At 52.4% G+C, this 19520-nt stretch overlaps 1 protein-coding gene across 1 annotated transcript in view; it reads right to left on the reverse strand.

The window, feature by feature from the left end:
- The window catches only part of GRIP2 (glutamate receptor interacting protein 2), a 56247-nt gene that overhangs the window by 1582 nt on the left and 35145 nt on the right, over positions 1–19520 (reverse strand). The window contains exons 9-22 of the mRNA XM_044912703.1: positions 19348–19517; positions 17134–17259; positions 16630–16779; positions 14073–14259; positions 13437–13582; positions 12557–12637; positions 11305–11371; positions 11067–11212; positions 10045–10189; positions 8066–8205; positions 7203–7382; positions 6010–6184; positions 4253–4358; positions 523–666 (exon numbers count right to left, since the gene is read on the reverse strand). Coding sequence (XP_044768638.1) covers positions 523–666; positions 4253–4358; positions 6010–6184; positions 7203–7382; positions 8066–8205; positions 10045–10189; positions 11067–11212; positions 11305–11371; positions 12557–12637; positions 13437–13582; positions 14073–14259; positions 16630–16779; positions 17134–17259; positions 19348–19517 — 1963 coding nt within the window. The remainder of the gene's footprint in view (positions 1–522; positions 667–4252; positions 4359–6009; positions 6185–7202; positions 7383–8065; positions 8206–10044; positions 10190–11066; positions 11213–11304; positions 11372–12556; positions 12638–13436; positions 13583–14072; positions 14260–16629; positions 16780–17133; positions 17260–19347; positions 19518–19520) is intronic.

The raw sequence follows: 19520 nt of genomic DNA on the forward strand, positions 1-19520 counted from the left end.
AGAAAGTCTCAGTGGGGTATCGACGGGTTTTCACCCCTCTAACACTTGCTCATCTCTCAAAGAGCAAGAGGCTCTGAGCCTTCCGAGGGCTACTGGCTGAGAGGTTTCTTCTCCTTTGTTTTTCTATATAGTAACCTACAGATGGCAAGGGAGGCTGGCTTCTCCTTTAAGGAACTGATAACTGATATATATGATATATATATATATATATACATACACACACACAAATACATATACATGTATCATATATAAATGTGTTCCTATTTTATATACACACACACTATCTTAAGTGGGGAAAAAGTCTACTTAAAGAAAAATATTCATAGCAGCCCAGTGTGTATCACAGGGGTGTGTGTGTATCACCCAAATGGTGAGAATTTGACAAGTTCCACCTAGTACAAAATTGTGTTTGGTGGAGGAAAATGAAGCCCAGAGAGGGGTGGGCCCATCTGGAGCCCCTGGTGGGTCCTCACGACACCAGGCCACGCATCCAGGCTTCCCATGCCCAGCCCCAGCGCCCACCTTGTGCATCTCTAAGGGTGTCGGCAGCAGCAGCTCCTGCATCTCTTCAGGGGACGCTCGTGCCTCCTGGCCCCTCCGCCAGGGCCGGTGGCTGGGCCTGCCCTCAAGGGCCACACTCTGCACCGTGCCCGTCATGATGGATGCCTGCGGACACAGAGCCCTTCACTCAGATGCTTGTTTGCTCGCTGTTTGCAGTCAGCATCTGTGGACACCTACTATGTATCAGCCTTCAAGGTCACAATGGTGCACAGCATAGACAGGGTCCCTGCTCTCCAGGGGCTCCAGGCTGATCATGGGCGGGGGGGGGGGTCCTTGATCACACCCACGATCAGAATACTAATTGTTGGCACTGAATGGTTAACACTTACTCTGTGCTGAGCTCAGTTCTACTCACTATACACACACAACTCATTTTGTCCTCTACGATACTACAAGAAAGACAGGCAAATACCATTTTGGGGGTCCATTTTACAGGTGAGGAAACCCAGGCTAAGAGAAATTATGATTTGAACTCAGAATCTGGTTTCAAAGTCAAGGGTCTTAACACTCTGCTATCTTGCTGATCATAAAAATAAATAAGATAAAATCACACACAAAACCTAGAAGAGTTTACCACCCCAAGATTGTCACTAAAAGATCTTAAAGATGAACTCAGAAGCAAAAAGTAGAATGCAAAAAGCAACAGTGAGCAAAGAAATTAATTGCCTACAACCCTAATGAGTACTGACTAAAATCCCACATTAACTAACTTCGAGCAATTTTTACACAAGCAGGGAGACTAGAGGAGAGAGTTTAGAGGGAAATGGAAGCATTCTACAGGCCCTGCCTCCTTCAGAAGGGGGGCCAAAGGCATTGATTCGACTTTGCTAGAAAAAGCAAAGCGAAGATAGTGAAAATTCAAGGCCAAGTCAGTTGCGCCTAGTCTTTTCAAAAAGTTAGCGACATGGTCTATCCATAGAATGGAATATTATTCGGCCATAGAAAGCATGAAGTACTGATACGTTCTACAACATCAAGCTAAATGAAAAAAGTCAGACACGAAAGGCCACATACTGCATGACCCCATTTATAAGAAATATCCAGAACAGGCAAATCCATAGAGACAGAAAGCAGATAGCAGTTGGGAGATGTGGGGTTTCTTTTTGGGATGTTAGAAATGTTCTGGTCGTGTATACGCAACATCATGAAAACACTAAAAGCCCCTGAATTATTCGTGATTATCCTTAATTAATTCTTTTTACTTTTATTTTTTTTTAAAGATTTTATTTATTTATTTGACAGAGAGAGAGAGCACAAGCAGGGGGAGCAGCAGGCAGAGGGAGAGGGAGAAGCAGGCTTCCCGCTGAGCAGGGAGCCCGATGTGGGGCTCGATCCCAGGGCCCCAGGACCCCAGGATCATGACTGAGCTGAAGGCAGATGCTTAACTGACTGAGCCAACCAGGCACCCCTACTTCTTTTTGCTTTTAATATTCAATTTACTTTAACGTGGTAAATTTTATGTTATGTGAGTTTTATCTTGGTAAACAAAAATTTTAACTTAGCATCATTAAAAAGGCACTGGACTAAAATTAAGAGAGACTGAAAAAGCATAACAACGAGGTGCCAAGCTTTGATTGGGCACCAGCTTAGCCAGACCAGGTATAAAGGGAAATTTGGGGTCAACCGTGAAAACCTGCATATGACCTTGGTATTAGAAGAAATGAAAATGTATCAGAAGGTTATTTCCATATGTGGGGAAAAAATGGGGTAGCTGACAGAAAAAAATGTACGAAAGAGCATGTACATCATGGTTTCACTATCCTAAAAATACATATACACTCACTTAAGCAGTAACAGTCATGATCTATGTGTAGTGGGAATGTTGTGTTCTTATGTTTTATTTTGCTTATTTTAGTTTTGATTTTATTTTGTTTATCTAATTTTGCACCATCCACATATATGGCTCCTGTAATAATAAAAAATTTGAAATTTAAAAACTGAATATTAAATGAATTAAGGATAATCACTAAAAGAATAAAATTACAAAATGTCCATTTTGGTGGTGGAGAGAGTAAACAGGAATAAAAGATTTATCAATACAAGAATAGGAAAGATAGATCAGAAGTATAGAGTAAGTAGGATACATAGAAAGTATAAATTATATGCTAGAATTAAGTTTAATTATATTAGTAATCACAATAAATATAAATGAACTAGCTTAAAAAGGAGACTCTTGGATTGGGGGAAAAATAAGCTACATACAGCATATAACAGATACATTTAAAATGATAAATGTACACACTTAGTAACACAGTAAGCTTGTAAATAAATATATTGGAAAAAAGACAGGAAACACTGCTAAAATAAAGCTGATGGAACCATATTATTATGAGGGAAAATGGAATTTAAAGTGGAAAGCACATAGATCCGGATAGAGATACTGATTAATAATAAAAAGAAAAATTCACCAAGAACTTATAGCAAGCATGAATTTATATGAAACTAACAATATAACCTCAAGGGATAGAAAACAAAAATTGACAATGTCAAAAACTTGCCAAATCTCCACTCATGACGGGAATTTTATCATACCGCTAATAAAAAAAACTATAAAGATAAAGCATATAACATTTCATAAGGATGCAAACTCCAAAGAATTCATAGCAAATTGAACATATTTTCTGGCCACGGTACATATGAATTAAAAGCAAATATGAATTGGTTTTAAAATGTGGGTTTAAAAAAAAAAACTCTCCACTTCTGTGTAATTCAAGGGCTTAACTAAAATCGTAATAGAAATTTTTGAAATATTTGGAATTGAATGATCAACAAAAGCATCACAAATCAAAATTTGGGGAATGCAGCCAAAGCAGTGCTTATGGGTAAAATCATAGCTTAAGATGCACTATGGTAGAAAACAAGGAAGACTGAAAATGAAGGAGCTAAGAAACCATTTGTGTTATTTAAATAACACAAATAAAGTAGAAGCTAAACACAGAAATGAGTAAGATAGAAAACAATGAGAATTAACAAAGCCAAAAATCAGTTCTTTGAGGAGCCTAGTAATTGGCAAGACTGATGGAGGAAAAAAATGGTACCAGTCAACAATTTAGGGGCAAAAGCACAGATAAAGTGGAAGTTTAAATTATTGCTCTCAGAGCATGAAAGAGCTTCTGAAATGACCAGTTGGATCCTTCCTAGACCTTCCCGGGCAGCCTGTTCCAAAGTGGGCCATGCTGACCTCACACAAAGCTGCATTCACTTCTCAGGTCCCCTGACCCCTCATCCCCTGTGTTGTCTGTCCCTGATGCTCACATCCACATGCTTCCACGGAGCATGCCCACAACCACGTTGTGGTTGCACCTGCACACACACACACACACACACACACACCAAAACTGCCCCTCAGCATCCAAATGGGCGCTCAGACACACCTGTTCTGAAAATACCCTCAGCATTTGTGCATACATGAGCATGCTCACACACATGCACACACGCATGCCCCCGGTGCGCACATGATGATGCCAGACACGTCCATATGTGCACATACCTCCACGTGCCATACCACGGTGCTCTCAATCACACCTGCACGTGGGTAAAGACGCCTTTACACGGAGGGTGCCGAGTGAGTGCATGATACACACTACACATGAGCAGGATCCCGTCAACATGCTTGCTTCCCACGGCCACGCACATCGGTGTGTCCATGCACGGGGGCCCCCAGGAAGGTCTGTGGGGTGGATGGCCCTACCTCCAGTTCCCTCAGCAGCTCTGACTGACCACATGACTCCAGGTCTTCGAGCGCTTCCCCGAACATGCGCCAGAAGCCCTCCTCACGGGCAGGGCCAGGGGCTGGGCTGTAACGTAGGAACCAGAGAGTGTCAACTCCTGGCAGGCGGGTGGGTGGGCAGGCGGGCTGGGGCCTGAGGAGTCTTCGGGGCCCCGGGGCCCAGCGTTGGGCTCGAGGGGCCACAGGGTGGGCGGGCAGGCGGGCGGGCAGGCAGGCGGGCGTCCTCGGTGGCAGTGCTGGGGCCCCGGGGCAGTGGTTGGTGACACGGAATGGGGGGAAGACGCAGTTAGGGGCGACCAGGACTGTCGGTGGCCAGTTAGAACAGGGGCAGATGAGACGGGGTGGAGAGCGGTGACACAGGACGCCTGGGAAGAGAGACAGACAGACGGACAGACAGACAGAGAGGAGATCCATGGTGTAGCCCCAGAGGACGGCCCCTGGCCCCACCCAGACACATGGCATCATAGCACAGTGACAGGGACAGAGCTGGAGCCAGCGAGGACACAGATGGATGGAGAGGAGAGTGTATCTGCGCTTGGGGAAGGGTCCAGGCCACCCCACAGCTTCCGTCACAGGCTGTACGGACCCATCACCAGCTCTAAAATCGAGGCTCGTTAGAATGGTAACAAGTCACATTTGCACACTTCATAGTTCACAAAGCCAACTGCCACCTACAAAGTCCTGGCCGCTTAGAAAGGATGGTTTGCAAAGCACTTTCTTACAAAGGCCCACGAGCTTTTCTCTCCTAGGGAGACTCAGGGAGGATGATGGGCAATAGTTGCCTCCTGTCCTTCCCATTTTATAGATGAGAAGACTAAGGCTGAGGATATTCTCTCCATTCAAACCAATTCTACGAACACTCCCAGGGCCAGGGCTCTGCAGGGCCTGGGGCTACGGCAGTGAGTAAGGTGTAGCCCCTGTTCTCAAGGAGCTGGTGATTCAGTCACAAAGTGTGCAGCAGTCCCCACTGGGTGCCAGGCACTCAGCGAGGGGCGCTACGCAGAAGGGACCGCAGCCAGGTCGTGAACCAGGTGGGCACAAGGCGGCCAATGCCACGAGGAGGCTTGCAGTGGTGGCTTGGGGACCAGCAGAGGGAGGGATGCCTTCTGCCTGAGAAAGTCGGGGGAGCCTCCCAGAGGAGGCGGGAGAATGTGAGCTGGGTTTGCACGGCCGCACAGGCCTTGGCCAGGAGAGAGAGGGAAAGGCACTGGAGGCAGAAGGAAGTGCCCGATCCAAAGCACAGACACAGGAGGGGTGGCTAGGGCTGGGTGAGGAACAGCATTTCTCCACAGGGCCTGCTCTCTGCGAGAGCCTCCTCCAGGAGTGATGCGGTGTCCTTCAAAGCCAACCGCTACCAAACCCACCACATCCACGGCCAGGGCGGGTGCCTGGGACCTGAGGGCTCTTGCAGGAGGCCATCAAGCAATCTGGGCTAAGTTAGGAGGGTCAGGTTCAAGTTCTGAGCTGTTCTGAGAATGGGAGATTACCAGACTCTGGAAAGGCAAACACCTTCCACACCTTTGCCACTGCTGTGCCCTCTGCCTGGCACACCCTTGTCCCCATCTCAGCCTGGCTGAGGCAGTTCTGCCCGATGCTTCCTCCCCTCTCCTGGGAGGCGCCCCTCCTCAGGAGCCAGACAAGACCCCTCTGCTACCCCACCGCTATGGAGACCGGGAGACCATGACTGCCTCCTCCCTCGTGGTATTCCCACCACAGACCTAGTTGGTGGCTCCCAATCCTCCTCTTCCTCCTCCTCGGGGAAGCTCTCGTCCGTGGGGGCCGGGGTATAGCTCGTCCTCCGGGGCTCGGTGGGTGGGGGGCTGCTTCTCAGCCGGCTGGGCCGCCACTCCTGGGGGGTCACGCCCCGAGCCACCGTCTGCGGAGTGTAGGAGCCTGCCAGGTGGAGAGGTGGGTGTCTGTATCCACTTCGGCTTGCCCTCCTTCCCACCCCTTTTCCAGCTGTGCTAGATGACCCTGGATAGGTCTTGGCCCCCTCTGGCCTTGCATGACTACCCAGAGTCCCCTGAGGGCCCTGCCACCTAGTCCCTACCCCCAGAACCCCCCAGAACTCCTGATCACCCAGCAGAGGAGTTCATGGCCAGGGCTCCAAGACCCTGTCTCAGCTCCATGGGCTTAGCCTGGCTGCCTCCTACCTGAGGAGGAGGCTCACCATTGTAACCATTCCTCTCTGCCTGCCTTTGGGAGCTCTCAAGACCCTGCCCCAGGGGTAAGCTAAGAGATGCTTATCAAGTACAAGAGACGGGGAAGCGGAGACCCAGGGAAGGCAGATAGATATACAGCCAGTGAGGACCAGGGGTGGGAGCCACCTGAGGCCACTTAGAGGCCTCGCTCCACTAGTTCTCTGAGCCGGGCCTTACAGAGGCCAGAAGGCCAGCTGCTAGATTCAAATGCCCCCCAAACCCCGAGGCCACCCATGAGTCTCAACATGCCCGGGCAGGGGAGCTTGTGTCCTCAGAGGGCAGCCTGGACATGTTCACCTTAAGGCAGGGTCTTGCGGGACGGGGTGGGAAGGGGCTTTCTGCCTTCCTATCTTCAACTGGATGCAATAAACACTGCTTGGGCGCCTGCTGTGTACAGGGCACCGGGCTAGGAATGAGAAAGACAAAGGTGAGGCCAGCTTGGTCCCTAACCTCAAGGTGGGGAACTCCATGGTGCTATGGATGCTAATCAAAAGATGTATGAAGGCCTGAGGTCCATGCTCTGAGCAGTGAGGGGCCCTGAGAATGGCTAATGGGGCCCAAGCGGGTCTACCTCCAGGAAGTGTCCCTGAAGGATGGAGCAGGGAGAGGAGGAGGGAGGATGAGGCCGAGGGAACAGCCCCTGCAAAGGCCTGGCAGCTGGGGCAGCCCAGAGAGAGCATGTCACTTGGCCTAGGGCCCCGAGGCGTTACCTGGGCCCCCGAATCCACCCTCTGTGGCCGAGCTGTCCCAGGACTCCACAGCACTATCCACACTGGGCACAGCGGATGAGAACCGGGCTGCCATCAGGCCTCCTTTGAGTGCCTCTGGTGGGTCCTCATCTGCATCGCTGGCCTCGCTGAGGCTGCCCGACTTGCGGCATGGGAGGGGGCCTGGGACAGAAAAGGGGTGTCACCACCACTGGCCTCTGACCTCAGAGACACAGAGACACTCAGTGAGCCTCAGTTTCCCCACTTCAGTCTGGTTTGGGAACTCACAGGCACTGAGCGCCCCCTCCACACTCCCCGAGCCTGCTACTGAGCAATCTGATAGGAGGAGAAGGGGCACACTAATGGGCAAACCCATTTCACAGACAGGAAAACTGAGGCTGAGTTCTCTGAGCTGGGCCCTGGGGAGTCCCTGAGGTTCTGGGTCTGCACAACACGCCCAAGGTCCCATGGTGAACAACAGTGGAGCCCAGATTAGAAGGAAGACCCAAAAGCTCAGGTTCCTTCCCTTGCAGGTGGTGGCCTCCCTGCCAAGGTACAGGGTGCAAATTCAGGGGAACTGAGGAATGTACAAACTTCGGCCCTAAGGCAGAACAAGCAGCCTTGAGAGGCGGGAGGCGATGGAGAGGGTGGTTCAGGCCCAGACTCTGCCCTACACAAGCTGTGACCTTAGGACCACCACTCCCCTCTCTGAGTCTGGCCTCCTCAGCTGTCCCAGGTGTCTTCCCACCTGCACAGGATTTGGTGAGGATGCCATGGGGTTGGGCACATGAACCTGGCACAGAGGCACAGAGGGATTTCCCTTCCTAAATGGGTGGATGGCCCCGGGGGGAGGGGGGGAGGCTCACGGTCTAGCTGCTTCTTGATCTTCAGTGTGACAGTCTCGCCAGCCACCTGTAGGAGGTGGATGGCCTCACTCAGAGGCCGGCCCTTGAGGCTAACGCTGTTGATGGCCAGGATACGATCCCCAACGTGGATAGCGCCAGTCCTGGGGAGGGGGCACAGGACAGAGAATGAGAGACATTCAAGGCTTCAGGGAGGGGGTCTGCCCTCAGGGAACTCAGGAACCCCAAGGCACAAGCCTGATTGACCTCAGTTAAACCCAGCTGTAGCAAAAAGCAAGTGTCATCTAAGGTGGCATTAACAAAGGTATAATGTCTAGAATTTGGGGGATGCATGGTGGCTAAGTCGGCTAAGCGTCCGATTCTTGATTTCGGCTCAGCTCATGATCTCAGGGTCGTGAGATTGAGCTCTGCACTGGGCTCCGTGCTGGGCATGGAGCCTGCTTAAGATTCTCCCTCTCGCTCTGCCCCTCCTCCCACTCTCTTCCTCTCTAAAAAACAAAAAATTAAAAAAAAAATTAAGTCTAGAATTTGGGGCGGGGGAGGGGATTATTCTGCCTGACTCTAAAGTTAGGTTCTGGAATCAGTGTCAAGCATGATCTGGGGCCCCGTTTCTCAACTTCCCTGAGTCTCAGTTCCTTCATGTGTAAAATGGGAGTGATAAACTTACTTTATCTAATTGTAGTTGAAAGATGGCTGGGTGGAAGGGATTCGTGTTTCCATCCAGCAGAAATCCAAGGGGAGCCTTTCCTTTCCCTGGGCCTGTTTTCTCACCCAGAGAATGAGCACAGGGTGCCCAGCTGACCTCACAAGGGGGTGCGAGGGGCTGATAGGGCCAGGCAGTAGCCTTGCTCTGGCCCGGTGGGGTCTCTACCTGGACACCATTAGAATTACCTGAGGAGCATTTTTAAAAATGTGTGCTGCCTGGCCCTGACCCCTGGCCGATGAAATGGTATCCCTGGGAACTGGGCTGGGGAAGGTGATCGTGAGACACCAGCCCCATGTGGCTACTGGGTCCCGAAACGTGGCTGGCCCAAACTGAGATGGCTTGACTATAGAAAATACACAACGGGTTCTGAAGACACAGTATGACAAAAAAGAATGTAAAACATCTCGTTATAATTTGTATATTGACTACACATGTTAACATAAATACGTATTTAAGATTCATGTTATTATTTTCTTTTATTTTTCTAATATGGCCACCAGAAAGTTTATACTGGAACGTGGGGCTCGCATTACATTGCAGTTGGTCAGCACTGAGCTAGATCAGCCCGGTGAGGGCAAGGGCACTGTCTGTTGCGTCCTCAGCTCCCAGAACGGGCTGGCACCCGGTAGGTACCCAGTCAAGGTGGGAGTAGATGAACACACTTGAGATAGGAACCGTCCACACTGGCCTTTGCAGTGGGCCAGCAGGGGGCGCTCCAGGAACAGGGAGCCCTCCACCGAACCTCAGTCCCCTCCATCCTATTGCTGCAGCCCACCACCATGTGGGCCCTCCTGCTTTCATCCTCCTCGGGGGGCCCAGCCTGTCCCACCCAGGCCTGGCATCCCTGTGACCCCTGTGGGGCCCTGTTCCACCTCTGGGCCCCAGATGCACCTGCTCCCCCCAGTCTGGACAGCCTGCGACACCCTCTTTGTCACAGCTTTCCCAGAGGAGAAGACAGAAGGGCGGCCCCTAATGCCTCCCGAAAAGCCCCAGGCTGTGCCAGGATTGAAGGCACACAGCAGGCGCTCCAAAATGGCTCACAGTGCTGACTTTCCAGACGCGCGGAATCTCCAGGTTGGGAGGGAGGTCTGCCAGGGGAGCTGGTCTGCCTCTGTGGAACTGAGGCTCAGCGAGGGAGGGGACAGGCCTGATGTCACCCAGGACATCAACGTTGGAACCGAGGTCAGAATCCACTTTGACCTTTCCCAAAGCCCAACCCCTGCCCCATGAGGGTCCCCAGGCCTGCCCTGTGTGTCCCCACAGAACCCCAGCTCACCTCTCAGCGAGACCACGCTTGGTGAGGCCTGAGATAACAATGGGGTCAAAAGGCTCCTCTGTGCCCGAAATGGTGATGCCCAGGGGACCCCCGTAACGTTTCAGTTCCACTGTGTAGCTGATCGCCCCTGTGGTCTCCTGCTCATCTGCAAAGGTGGAAGCCATCAGGTGGGGCGCAGTGGGGCAGGACCCAGGGGAGCTGGATGCCTCTAGCCCCCAGGGTCCTGATGTACTTATCCCTCAAACTCATCCATCCACTCATTCGTTAATCCACCTATCTGCTCGTGCCATGACTTCAGATGGCACTGCCCGGGGATCCTGAGGCCACCTTCTGCCTCCACAAATGTTTTCTTGCACCCAAACCCCATGGAAAAAAGAAGAAAGAAAAGAATCGTGAAATCAACATTCTAAACTATAGATTTCACCCAGGACACAAAATAACAATCATGAGGATAAGAAGAAACCAGACTTCCAGCTTTTCTTTAAAAAAAGATGAAGAAGAAGAATCTGCCCACAAGGGACCATCCTTCCCAGGGCAGGAGTCGGCAGCTGCCCCTCTGAATAAGGGACTGGCTCTCCAGGGGCCACAAGCCTCACGCCTCCCTTCTGCCTCCCCAACCTGCATCATTTTTTCTTACCTTCTGTCCAGGTCACTCACTTCTGTCACCTGTCTGGCCTCAGAGGTGTTAGAGTTGGCAGCCTTTACTTCTTCACTCACACATCACCCACGCAGCATGTATCCCCCTGCGGCATCCCTGCCCCACCAACCCCTCTGCTCACTGCTGCCCCCTGTGGGCCTCCTCTGCTAGGCGTTGTGCTGGCCATGGAGGATCCAGGCAGCCCCGGGGGACCAGGAGACATCCGAGCGCGGGGCTGCCTCCTTGCATTTGCTCATTCAAGGAGTCTCCACCAGCAGCCTGCCACCCTCCCTCCTCGGCCAGAGGGAGCCCCGAATTGCAAGCTGGAAACTGCTGATCCTGTGGGGGGACCGAGAGAGGTGGCAGGGCCGGGTGAGGGCCATACCAGAGTTGTCCTCATCCTTCCGGATCTTCAGCTTCACCAGGTCCTCGCACTGCCGCAGGATCTGCACAGCGTCCTCCATGGGGCAGTTGTCCAAGCGGATGTTGTCGATGGCCAGCAGCTTGTCGCCTGGCTCGAGGGTGCCGGTCCTGCAGGAGCAGGGGTGGGGGACACAAAGAGCCTGGCACATGTCACTCCCCATGGACGGCTCCCCTTACCCTGTGTCCAGGGCCATCCCTACCTGTGTGCCACACTGCCCTTCTTGATGTCAGAGATGATCAGGGGCTCTCCTCGCTTCCTGCTGGTCGCTGGGGGGAAAGAAGCCATGAATCCAACCTTTGATGGCCTCAGCCTCGAGGAGGGGGGCTGGGAGGGCCCAGGAGTTGGGGCATGAATGCTGAGCCACATGCCCTGCTCTCACTGCTTCCTGCCTGGTGACCATGAGTAAATCAGCCCCCCTTCTGCCTCACTTTCCCGGGAACACTGCAAAATGGGGATGGCACCACAGAACTCATGGAGATGTCACGAGATTAAACTAGACAAGGCAAAACCTAACGTGGATCCCGGCACATAGTAGGTGCTCAGTCCACATCAGCCCTTTGCCCTTCTGCTCAGCCCATCCCCCAGCAAACTGTGAGCCCCTTCAGGGGCTGTGTCTGGCTGGCACCCCCACCTAGCACAGGGTGGGCCCCAGAACTAGGTGACCCATCCACAGTTGAGTTTTCCCTTCTCCCAGCTGCCGGGAGTGCTGGCTGAATGGCTCCCAGGGGGCTCCCTCTCTGGGAATTGCCTTTGGCCGAGAGAACGGCCTCACCCAAGGCTGTATAGCTCCTGGGTGCGGCCTGGTCCACGCAGTGGTGCAAAGGCCTGGCTCCCAGCCTCATTCACAACAACTTCCAAAGCCTTCCTGGCCCTAGAGCTTTCCGTGGGACTGGCTGCATCACAACCAGCTTCTCCGTCCACCCAGTCCCCCGTCCCTCACCTGGCACAGGTGTTGATTCCAAGGGCCCTTCTCAGTAAAACCCCCCCGAATGTAACTTTGTCTAAGAAGCTCTTTCTGGGGGAATGTGACCTAAGACAATGGGTGCTACATGAGTGGCTACATTTTCTTGCAAAAAAAGTCCATCTGGGCTAATGGGTTTTCCCATTAGTGACCAGATGGTAGGAGCCCTTTCTAGCCCATGTGGCATCTTTGCAGATAAGACAAGGGCACCCCTTCCAATTAGTCCATTGAGGAAATGATGTAATAAAATGGTAAGTCTACCTCAGATGGGCACCCTTGTGTCATGTACAACTTGTGCAACTGTACCTGGCAGCCCTATCCAGAGTTTCCTGGGCTAGGAGCAGCTTCTCCCCTCCCAGATTGCTTAAACTCCCACCTCCATTGACTGTGGAGTCTGGGTAGGAAGGGGCTGCACCAGGAGCATCCCCCTCCTCCAGGCTGGAGGTGTGGCTCGCTGGGGGTGGGGACTGGACAGCGGGGAGGGACTCACAGCCAATGGTGATGCCCAGCTCCACGCCTCGCCTCTTGGGCAGCTTCACGTGGAAGGTGCCACTGCTTGGGATGACGGACTCTGCATGCAAACACACGTGGACGCGTGTGAGACCCAAGGGTGGAGATGCAGGAAGTCCCAGCTCCCCACCCATTCTAGGCCAGCTGGGAGAGAATGCGAAGTCACCATACCAACCCTATCCTGACAGAGGAGGAAACTGAGGCATGGTGAGCTGACATCTGTCTCAGACAATCAATCCGATCAGAGCAGATTTGGGGCTGGCACCTAGACCCCATGACTGCCATCCAGGGGGTTCCCCAGAGGCAAACCCAACCCAGTTCAGATCCAACAACAATTTACTGAGCACCTACTATGTGCCAGGTGTTAGCTGGGTGTTTTCACACGATTGATCTCATCTAACTCAAACAATATCCACTGTAGTAGAAGGACTCTATTCAGTATTTCACGGTTGGGGAAACTGAGGATGGTGGTGGGCAAGAAAGTCCTGTCCAAAGTCACAGAATGTCCAAATCACAGGACCAGAGTTCTAACCTGAGTTTGTGTTTGGGGTTCTTTACCTAAGGCCTGCCGAGGGGCATGGGATATTTTCAGCCCCCCTCTGCCCTCCCTTAGGTCGTTTTGGCACAAAAATCCCTCATCAACCCTCAGACTGGCGTGTGGGATTCCTGCCTCCCCAGCCAGGGCCTTCCCTGCCACCACTAGTCCTCAGGTACACACCGCAAACACTCTGGCAGAGGGTCACCAGGCGGGGAGTGGGATGGGGCTGGAAGAGCATGTGCCCCGGGGCAGGAGCAGGATAAAGAGAGGAGGGAGCACAGGGTCCCAACGCATGAGGAGGTGGGTAGGGACACTCACTCACCTGCCACGTCAAACTCGACCTCCAACACGACCTTGTGGGCCAGCGCCGCGTCCCGCAGCAGCTGGTTGGCTTCCTCCATCGTCCCGTCCTCGGTGGCAATCCCGTTGATGGACAGGACCCGATCCCCGACCTGCAGCAGCCCACACCTGAACCCAGCCCCACAGAAAGAAGCAGCTCCGTTACCATCACGGCTATTCCTGGGGCACAGGAATGCCATGTGTGGGCAGGCCTGGGTCTGACTCACAGCTCAGCCCTGGGCCGGCTCTAGAGCCTCAGGCAACTAACCCCGTGACTCTGGCTAAGGGGGTAAACTCGCTGGGCCTTGGTGTCTCTGTCTGTCCAAGGGGGATGATGCTGTGCCTTACGAGATGTGTGTATAGAGAACGCTGACTTCAGACACACAGGGGTTCAAGTCCTGGGTCACTCACGAGCTGTGTAACCCTGAGCAAATGAATCAGCATCTCTGCGCCTCGGTTTCCTTATCTGTAAAGTGGGGCTGATGATGGAGTGGATGGGATGGTTAGGTGAGAGACCCTCGTGAAGCCAGGCTTGGCATGTGACTCAGTTTCCCTGGCTGTCTGTGAGCCCCCTGAATTGGAGAGTGGCAGGCCCAGGGGGCGGGGGCAGTTGGCTCACCTCTCTGCCGGGCTGTCGGGCTCGATGAAGCGCACGAGAGGCGGGGAGGACAGGGTCTCGGTGGCGAAGATGCCTCCCTGGAGCTGGAGGCCAAAGCCGCTGAGGGGGTCTCCGCAGAGCACGACCTCCGTGGTCTCCGTGTGCACGATCTGTCCCCCAGGCCCCACCGTGCTGGAGGCCAGTGACACTGCGGGACAGGCGGGCACGGCTCTCAGGTGGGCAGTCCCAGAGAGCCCTTCCTGCCAGCACCAACCCACGCCCAGGCCCAAGGACCTAGAGTCAGAGGGGCGAGTGGGTGGGAGCCCTGCCTCGCCCTGCAGAGTGCAGAGTCATAGTGCACTCTGAGCCGTGCTCTCCCCGTCTGGCCCGCGGGTGAGTCCCACCCAGCAGGGCCGTGACAAGGATGAAGGAAACCAGCTCCTGGGACTGCCACGTTGTAAACAGAGCTTCTGAGGGTTGTGCTGGTACGTGATGTTAGCTTTGTCAGAACGCTCTCATAATACCACATAGTATGCTAATTTTGGTAACAGCTTTATTGAGATACAATTTACCTATTTTTAAAGTGTACACGTCAGTGGTTTTTCAGTATATTAACAATGTTGTGCAACCACCAGCACAATCGATTGTAGAACACTTTCATCACCTCAAAAAAGAAACCCCGGTCCCTTTAGCTATTGCCCCAAATCCTCCCATCTCTCCTGGCCCTAAGCAACCACTAACCTATTTGCTTCTGTGTAGATTTGCCTCTTCTGGGCATTCCACATAAATGGAATCCTATAATCTGTGGCCTTCTGCGTCTGGCTTCTCTCACTAAGCATAATGTTTTCAAGGTTTCTCCATATTGTAGCATGTCTCTGGAATTCGTACCTTTTTATGGCCAAATAATATCCCATTCTATTTATGCATTCATCTCTTAATGGACATCTGGGTTGTTTCCACCTTTTGGCGAAAATGAATAATGCCGCTAAGAGTATTTATGTGTAAGTTTTTGGGTGAACATGACATATGTTTTCATTTCTCCTGGGCGTATACCTAGATATGGAATTGCTGGGTCATATGAAAACTTTCTATCTATTTGATATGTTACTTAATGTATATCGTTTTATATTCCATATATAAAATACATTTGTATTATTAACATGGACATTGGATATCATTTATTAAATATAATTTATTATCATATTTAATTCTACTACTAATTATATTAAACTATTATATCTTTATTACTATTTTGTTATATTTATATTACACATTACAATACACATGATATATTATATTGTTGCATATGTTGCATTATTGTATTTATATTTATTATATTTTCACAGTTACATCCCTAATAATAAGAATGGTGCCTGGTACATAGGAGGTGTTCAAATTGTTCAGTTAAATAATTATCATCAACAATAATAATGATAACATTTTATTAGTCATCCATCCTAGGAAAAGGACAGATAAGTGGTCCCGAGAGCCCCCAGCCTCCACATGCCCCTGCCTATGAACAGCATTTCTGAATCTTTTCACCGACACACTCCCAGGTTTGGTGGTTGACAAAGGTGGTTGGTAAAGGCATATTTTACCTCTCATCTGACTCTGAAATCTGTTTCCCTTTTCACCTTGGCTTCCAGGAAGCTCATGACCATATTTCAGGTGCCAGGTGATTTGTACTCCTCGTTTCCCTCTTTTGGCTCAACTCCAAATGGCCCAGTTTGACCTTTCATCCTTCCTGGAGGCCTCTGCAGTTCACATGGCAGGAAGCTGGATAGACTCTCTACATCAGCAAAGGAAGGACTTTTCCCAGGAGACTTCAAAATTCTTGGCATTCTCGTGACTTTTGCTACCTCCACATTATCATTCACTACTATTTATCTTTCCATTTATTCACTTTTTAAAATTCTTAAATACCTTCATTTCAAAAGGGAATTATAGACATAGTGATCATAAATAAAGAGAAATGCCTATAAACAAAAGAGAAGTAGAAATATATGTGTGTATGTGTATGTGTGTATATATACACGAGTGTAGTGTATATATACATGTTCATATATACACTATATATATGAGATATATATAATAAAAGTGAAAATTATTATCAACTATTACATCCTGGATGGCTAGTCTCAGGCCATGTGTCTTTGTTTTAGGGGAAATTAAAAAATGTCAGAGAAGTGGTACAGATACAGCTACACCACACTCAGACTTTCTCTTTGAATGCATCAGAATGAATCACAGAATGAAAGAAAATGAAATGGAGTTACTGTGAAACATTTATGCACATCTGAAAAGGTATCCTTTCCTGAGACACTGTGTCATCACCTGCTGGGAATTTTCCACAATCAAAATATAAGACTAAAATGTACAAAGTGACTGACACCCCTCAGGTGCGTCCTTGTGCAGCACACAACCTGCCCAACCGTCCATGGCAGCCTGGTGGGCCACTCATGCTATTTAATGAGCCTACACACACCTGGGACCCTGTCCCAAATACCCCCATCCTTTGGCAAATCTCTCAGCCATACAGGCAGCCCAAAGAGGAGGGAAGAGACCATGGCTTACTTACATGTGCTCTTGTGTTCCCTTCTTCGCTGCCTCCTCCGCCCCATCGTAGTCCGGGGGCTCATGGGGTGGGATCCACGGGGAAGGGTGCTGGGATTGGTGCAGGGAAAGGCATGATTCATGGTCGGCGAGGAAAAGGGAGTCGAGGACAAGGCTGGGGAGATGAGAGCACAGCCCCGTGAACCCCAGAAGGGTCCCCCACCCTGCCACACAGTGGGTGCCAGGCAACCGCCCCACGGAAGAGAGACACTGGGACGCAGAGAGATACTGGGACGCCTTCCCCCTTTCACCTCAAACACTGGCTGTGTGACCTCAGACAGGTCTCGCCCGCTCTGGGCCTCAAAGACCGCAGGGTTTTCACAGACATGGTGAAACCAAGCTGCCAGGGATAGGGGCCCATCTCATCACTAATGTGCTAGGTAACGCTGGGCAGACTTCCTAATTTCTCGGAGTCTTGGTTTCCTCCCCTATGAAACATGCACAAGCCACAGTGAGGTGGACACATTACATCGGCTCTGGTCCTGGCCAGCAGGTGTGGCCCAGGTGGGCGTCCTGCAGTGGCCGGGCCGGGGGCTGTGACAGGAGAGCACGCAGGGGTCCCAGCGGTGTGGCTGATCACTCCTCTGCACCTTCACTGTGGCCCAAGGAAGAGGAGAGAGAAGTACAGGCGTTAGAGACTGAGCGAGTCGGGACTCAGCACGGCCCCCTGGAGCCACGCTCCCATCTGCGAGATGAAGTGAGGAAAGCGGGACCAGACAGCCTGAGTTTCCCCCAAGCCAAGCCAAGCCAGGCATTCAGATGCTGCTTGCGTGTCCCGGACGCCCACTATGTGCCAGGCACTGTGCTCAGTGCTCAGCCAAGCAGCAGCAGGGACGGGAGGGAAAGTAGCCCCGGCCTGAGACCCGGCGCATCAGCTTTGAGGATCTGCAGTAGTGCTGTGGCCCGGGCAGCCTTGGCCACAGGGGCCAGGGGTCAAGCACCGGGGGCACTAGGGCTTGGCCGGTTCTGCCCCCCGCCCCCCGCGGGGCCCTCGGGGGCAACCTATGCTCCAGGGCCCCTGTGGGGTTGGCCGAAGTTTGCTCAGACCTACGCTGCAGACAGGCTGCTCTGGCTTCCTCCCCTCCAAGCTTTCACACGGTTTCCGCCCAGATGAATTCTCTGCACTCCTTCTCCATCCCCTTCCTGCGGGACCCCAGAGATCCTGCCTCCCCCACCTGCCCCACCTGATCCTCCCAACCACCTGCCATGCAACACCTTCTCCCAGGCTCCCCAGGTCTTGTCTTAGCTCTTCCTTCAGCTTCGGGGCTTTTGAGAGGTCCAGGCTGGTGCAGCGTATCCATAGATGGATGAGGGGCTTGGCCAGCCTGGGAGCCAGCTGCCTGGTCCCTGAGATAGGTCCCTTGGCCCCTCTGTGCCTCATTGTCATTATCTGTATAACGGGACTAAGATAGTGGCTGCCTCCTCGGATAATGGGAAGAATCTGGGTGAGTTAAGATGTAGGATGTGCCTCGAGCAGTGCCTGGCACCTAGCTGAGGCCACTTAATGAGGTCCAGGAAGACTGTCACAGCCCTGTGCCCTCATAAGGCACTGTGCTTCTCTGAGCCTCAGTCGCCTCTGTCAAGTGGGGTAACAGCAAACCGCCCTCACAGACTTGTCACGAGGATGAAAAGAGGTGACCCATGGGAAGCCCCAGCATTGAGCCCAGCTCATGGCAGGTGCGTTGTAAATGGTGCGAGAATGAGTCACTCGAGTTCAAGCCCCAAAGCCTCCTGTGGCAGGCCCTGGCTGTGGCTTGATGGGGCCTCTGCAGACCCCGGCAGAGATGTGTCTGCACAGAGCCACAGAGACGGACCGTCCCCAAGGCCTGTCTCCCCACATTTTATTTGGGGGATATCTTTCTCTCCCAGATGATCAATTAGGCTTGCAAAGGATGGGGTGGGCTGACTCCATCCTTGCCCATACACGGTGTCCCGAGGGCTGGAATTCACAGCCTGACCACCCAGACCACAGTCCTGGGCTGTGCTCTGTCCTCTACCTCGTTTGACCCCTCCCAAGGCTGCGCTCCCATCTACAGATGAGGCAACTGAGGCTCAGAGGCATAAAGCACCTGTTCAGCTGGGGCAGGGCTGGCATTTGTACCCAAAGCCCAAGGTTTGGAATGTTGGACGCACTTCCAGGCTCTGAGCGGGAAGCTGCCTCCTTGTGACCACCCTGCCCCGGGTTCGGCTCTGCCCTCTGGTCTCTTAGATCACCGGCTTCCTCTGCTCTTGGACTGCCTAGCCCCCAGCTCCTTGCTCTGGTCTGGGAGACCCCAACTCCTCAAAAGGTAGGGGGGCCTTAGGCCTTCCTGATTCCCTGGCTGCCTCCTCTGGACCTGCTGAGGACCCTGGAGCTGAGCCCCAGATCTAAGCTCTGAGCACAGGACTGTCCTCTCCCTCGAGCTAGCCCTTATACTTCTATTAACTTAGCAAAGAGTGATGGCACTAGCTTTGGGGCATCCACACCAGCAGACTATCAACTCAAACATTCAGGCTGTTCCTCTGCCCCACCTCCCCACCCTCAGCTGCTGCACTTGACAATCTGAGCTTCCCAACAGGAATGGACATTTGTTCTAATACATTTTAGTCTGCCCAGGGCTTCGGTCCCAGGCCTCTGGGACCTCGTGCACCCCTCCCCATCAGCTGTCAGGTTTGGGTCCTGAGACCTTCCAAGGGGACCCACCTGCCTCTGAGGGCTTCAGGGGCCGCCGACTTTGGGGTGCAGGCAGGATCTCCAGCCGCACTCTCTCCACCACACTGGCCAGGAGCTTGGTGGCCTCAAGCAGCGAGCAGTGTTCCGTGCTGGTACCGTCGATGGACAGGATGTGGTCTCCAGCATGCAGGGCCCCACTCCTG

This window comes from Neomonachus schauinslandi, chromosome 1 (assembly GCF_002201575.2).
Source record: "Neomonachus schauinslandi chromosome 1, ASM220157v2, whole genome shotgun sequence".
In the NCBI taxonomy this organism is placed as follows: domain Eukaryota; kingdom Metazoa; phylum Chordata; class Mammalia; order Carnivora; family Phocidae; genus Neomonachus; species Neomonachus schauinslandi.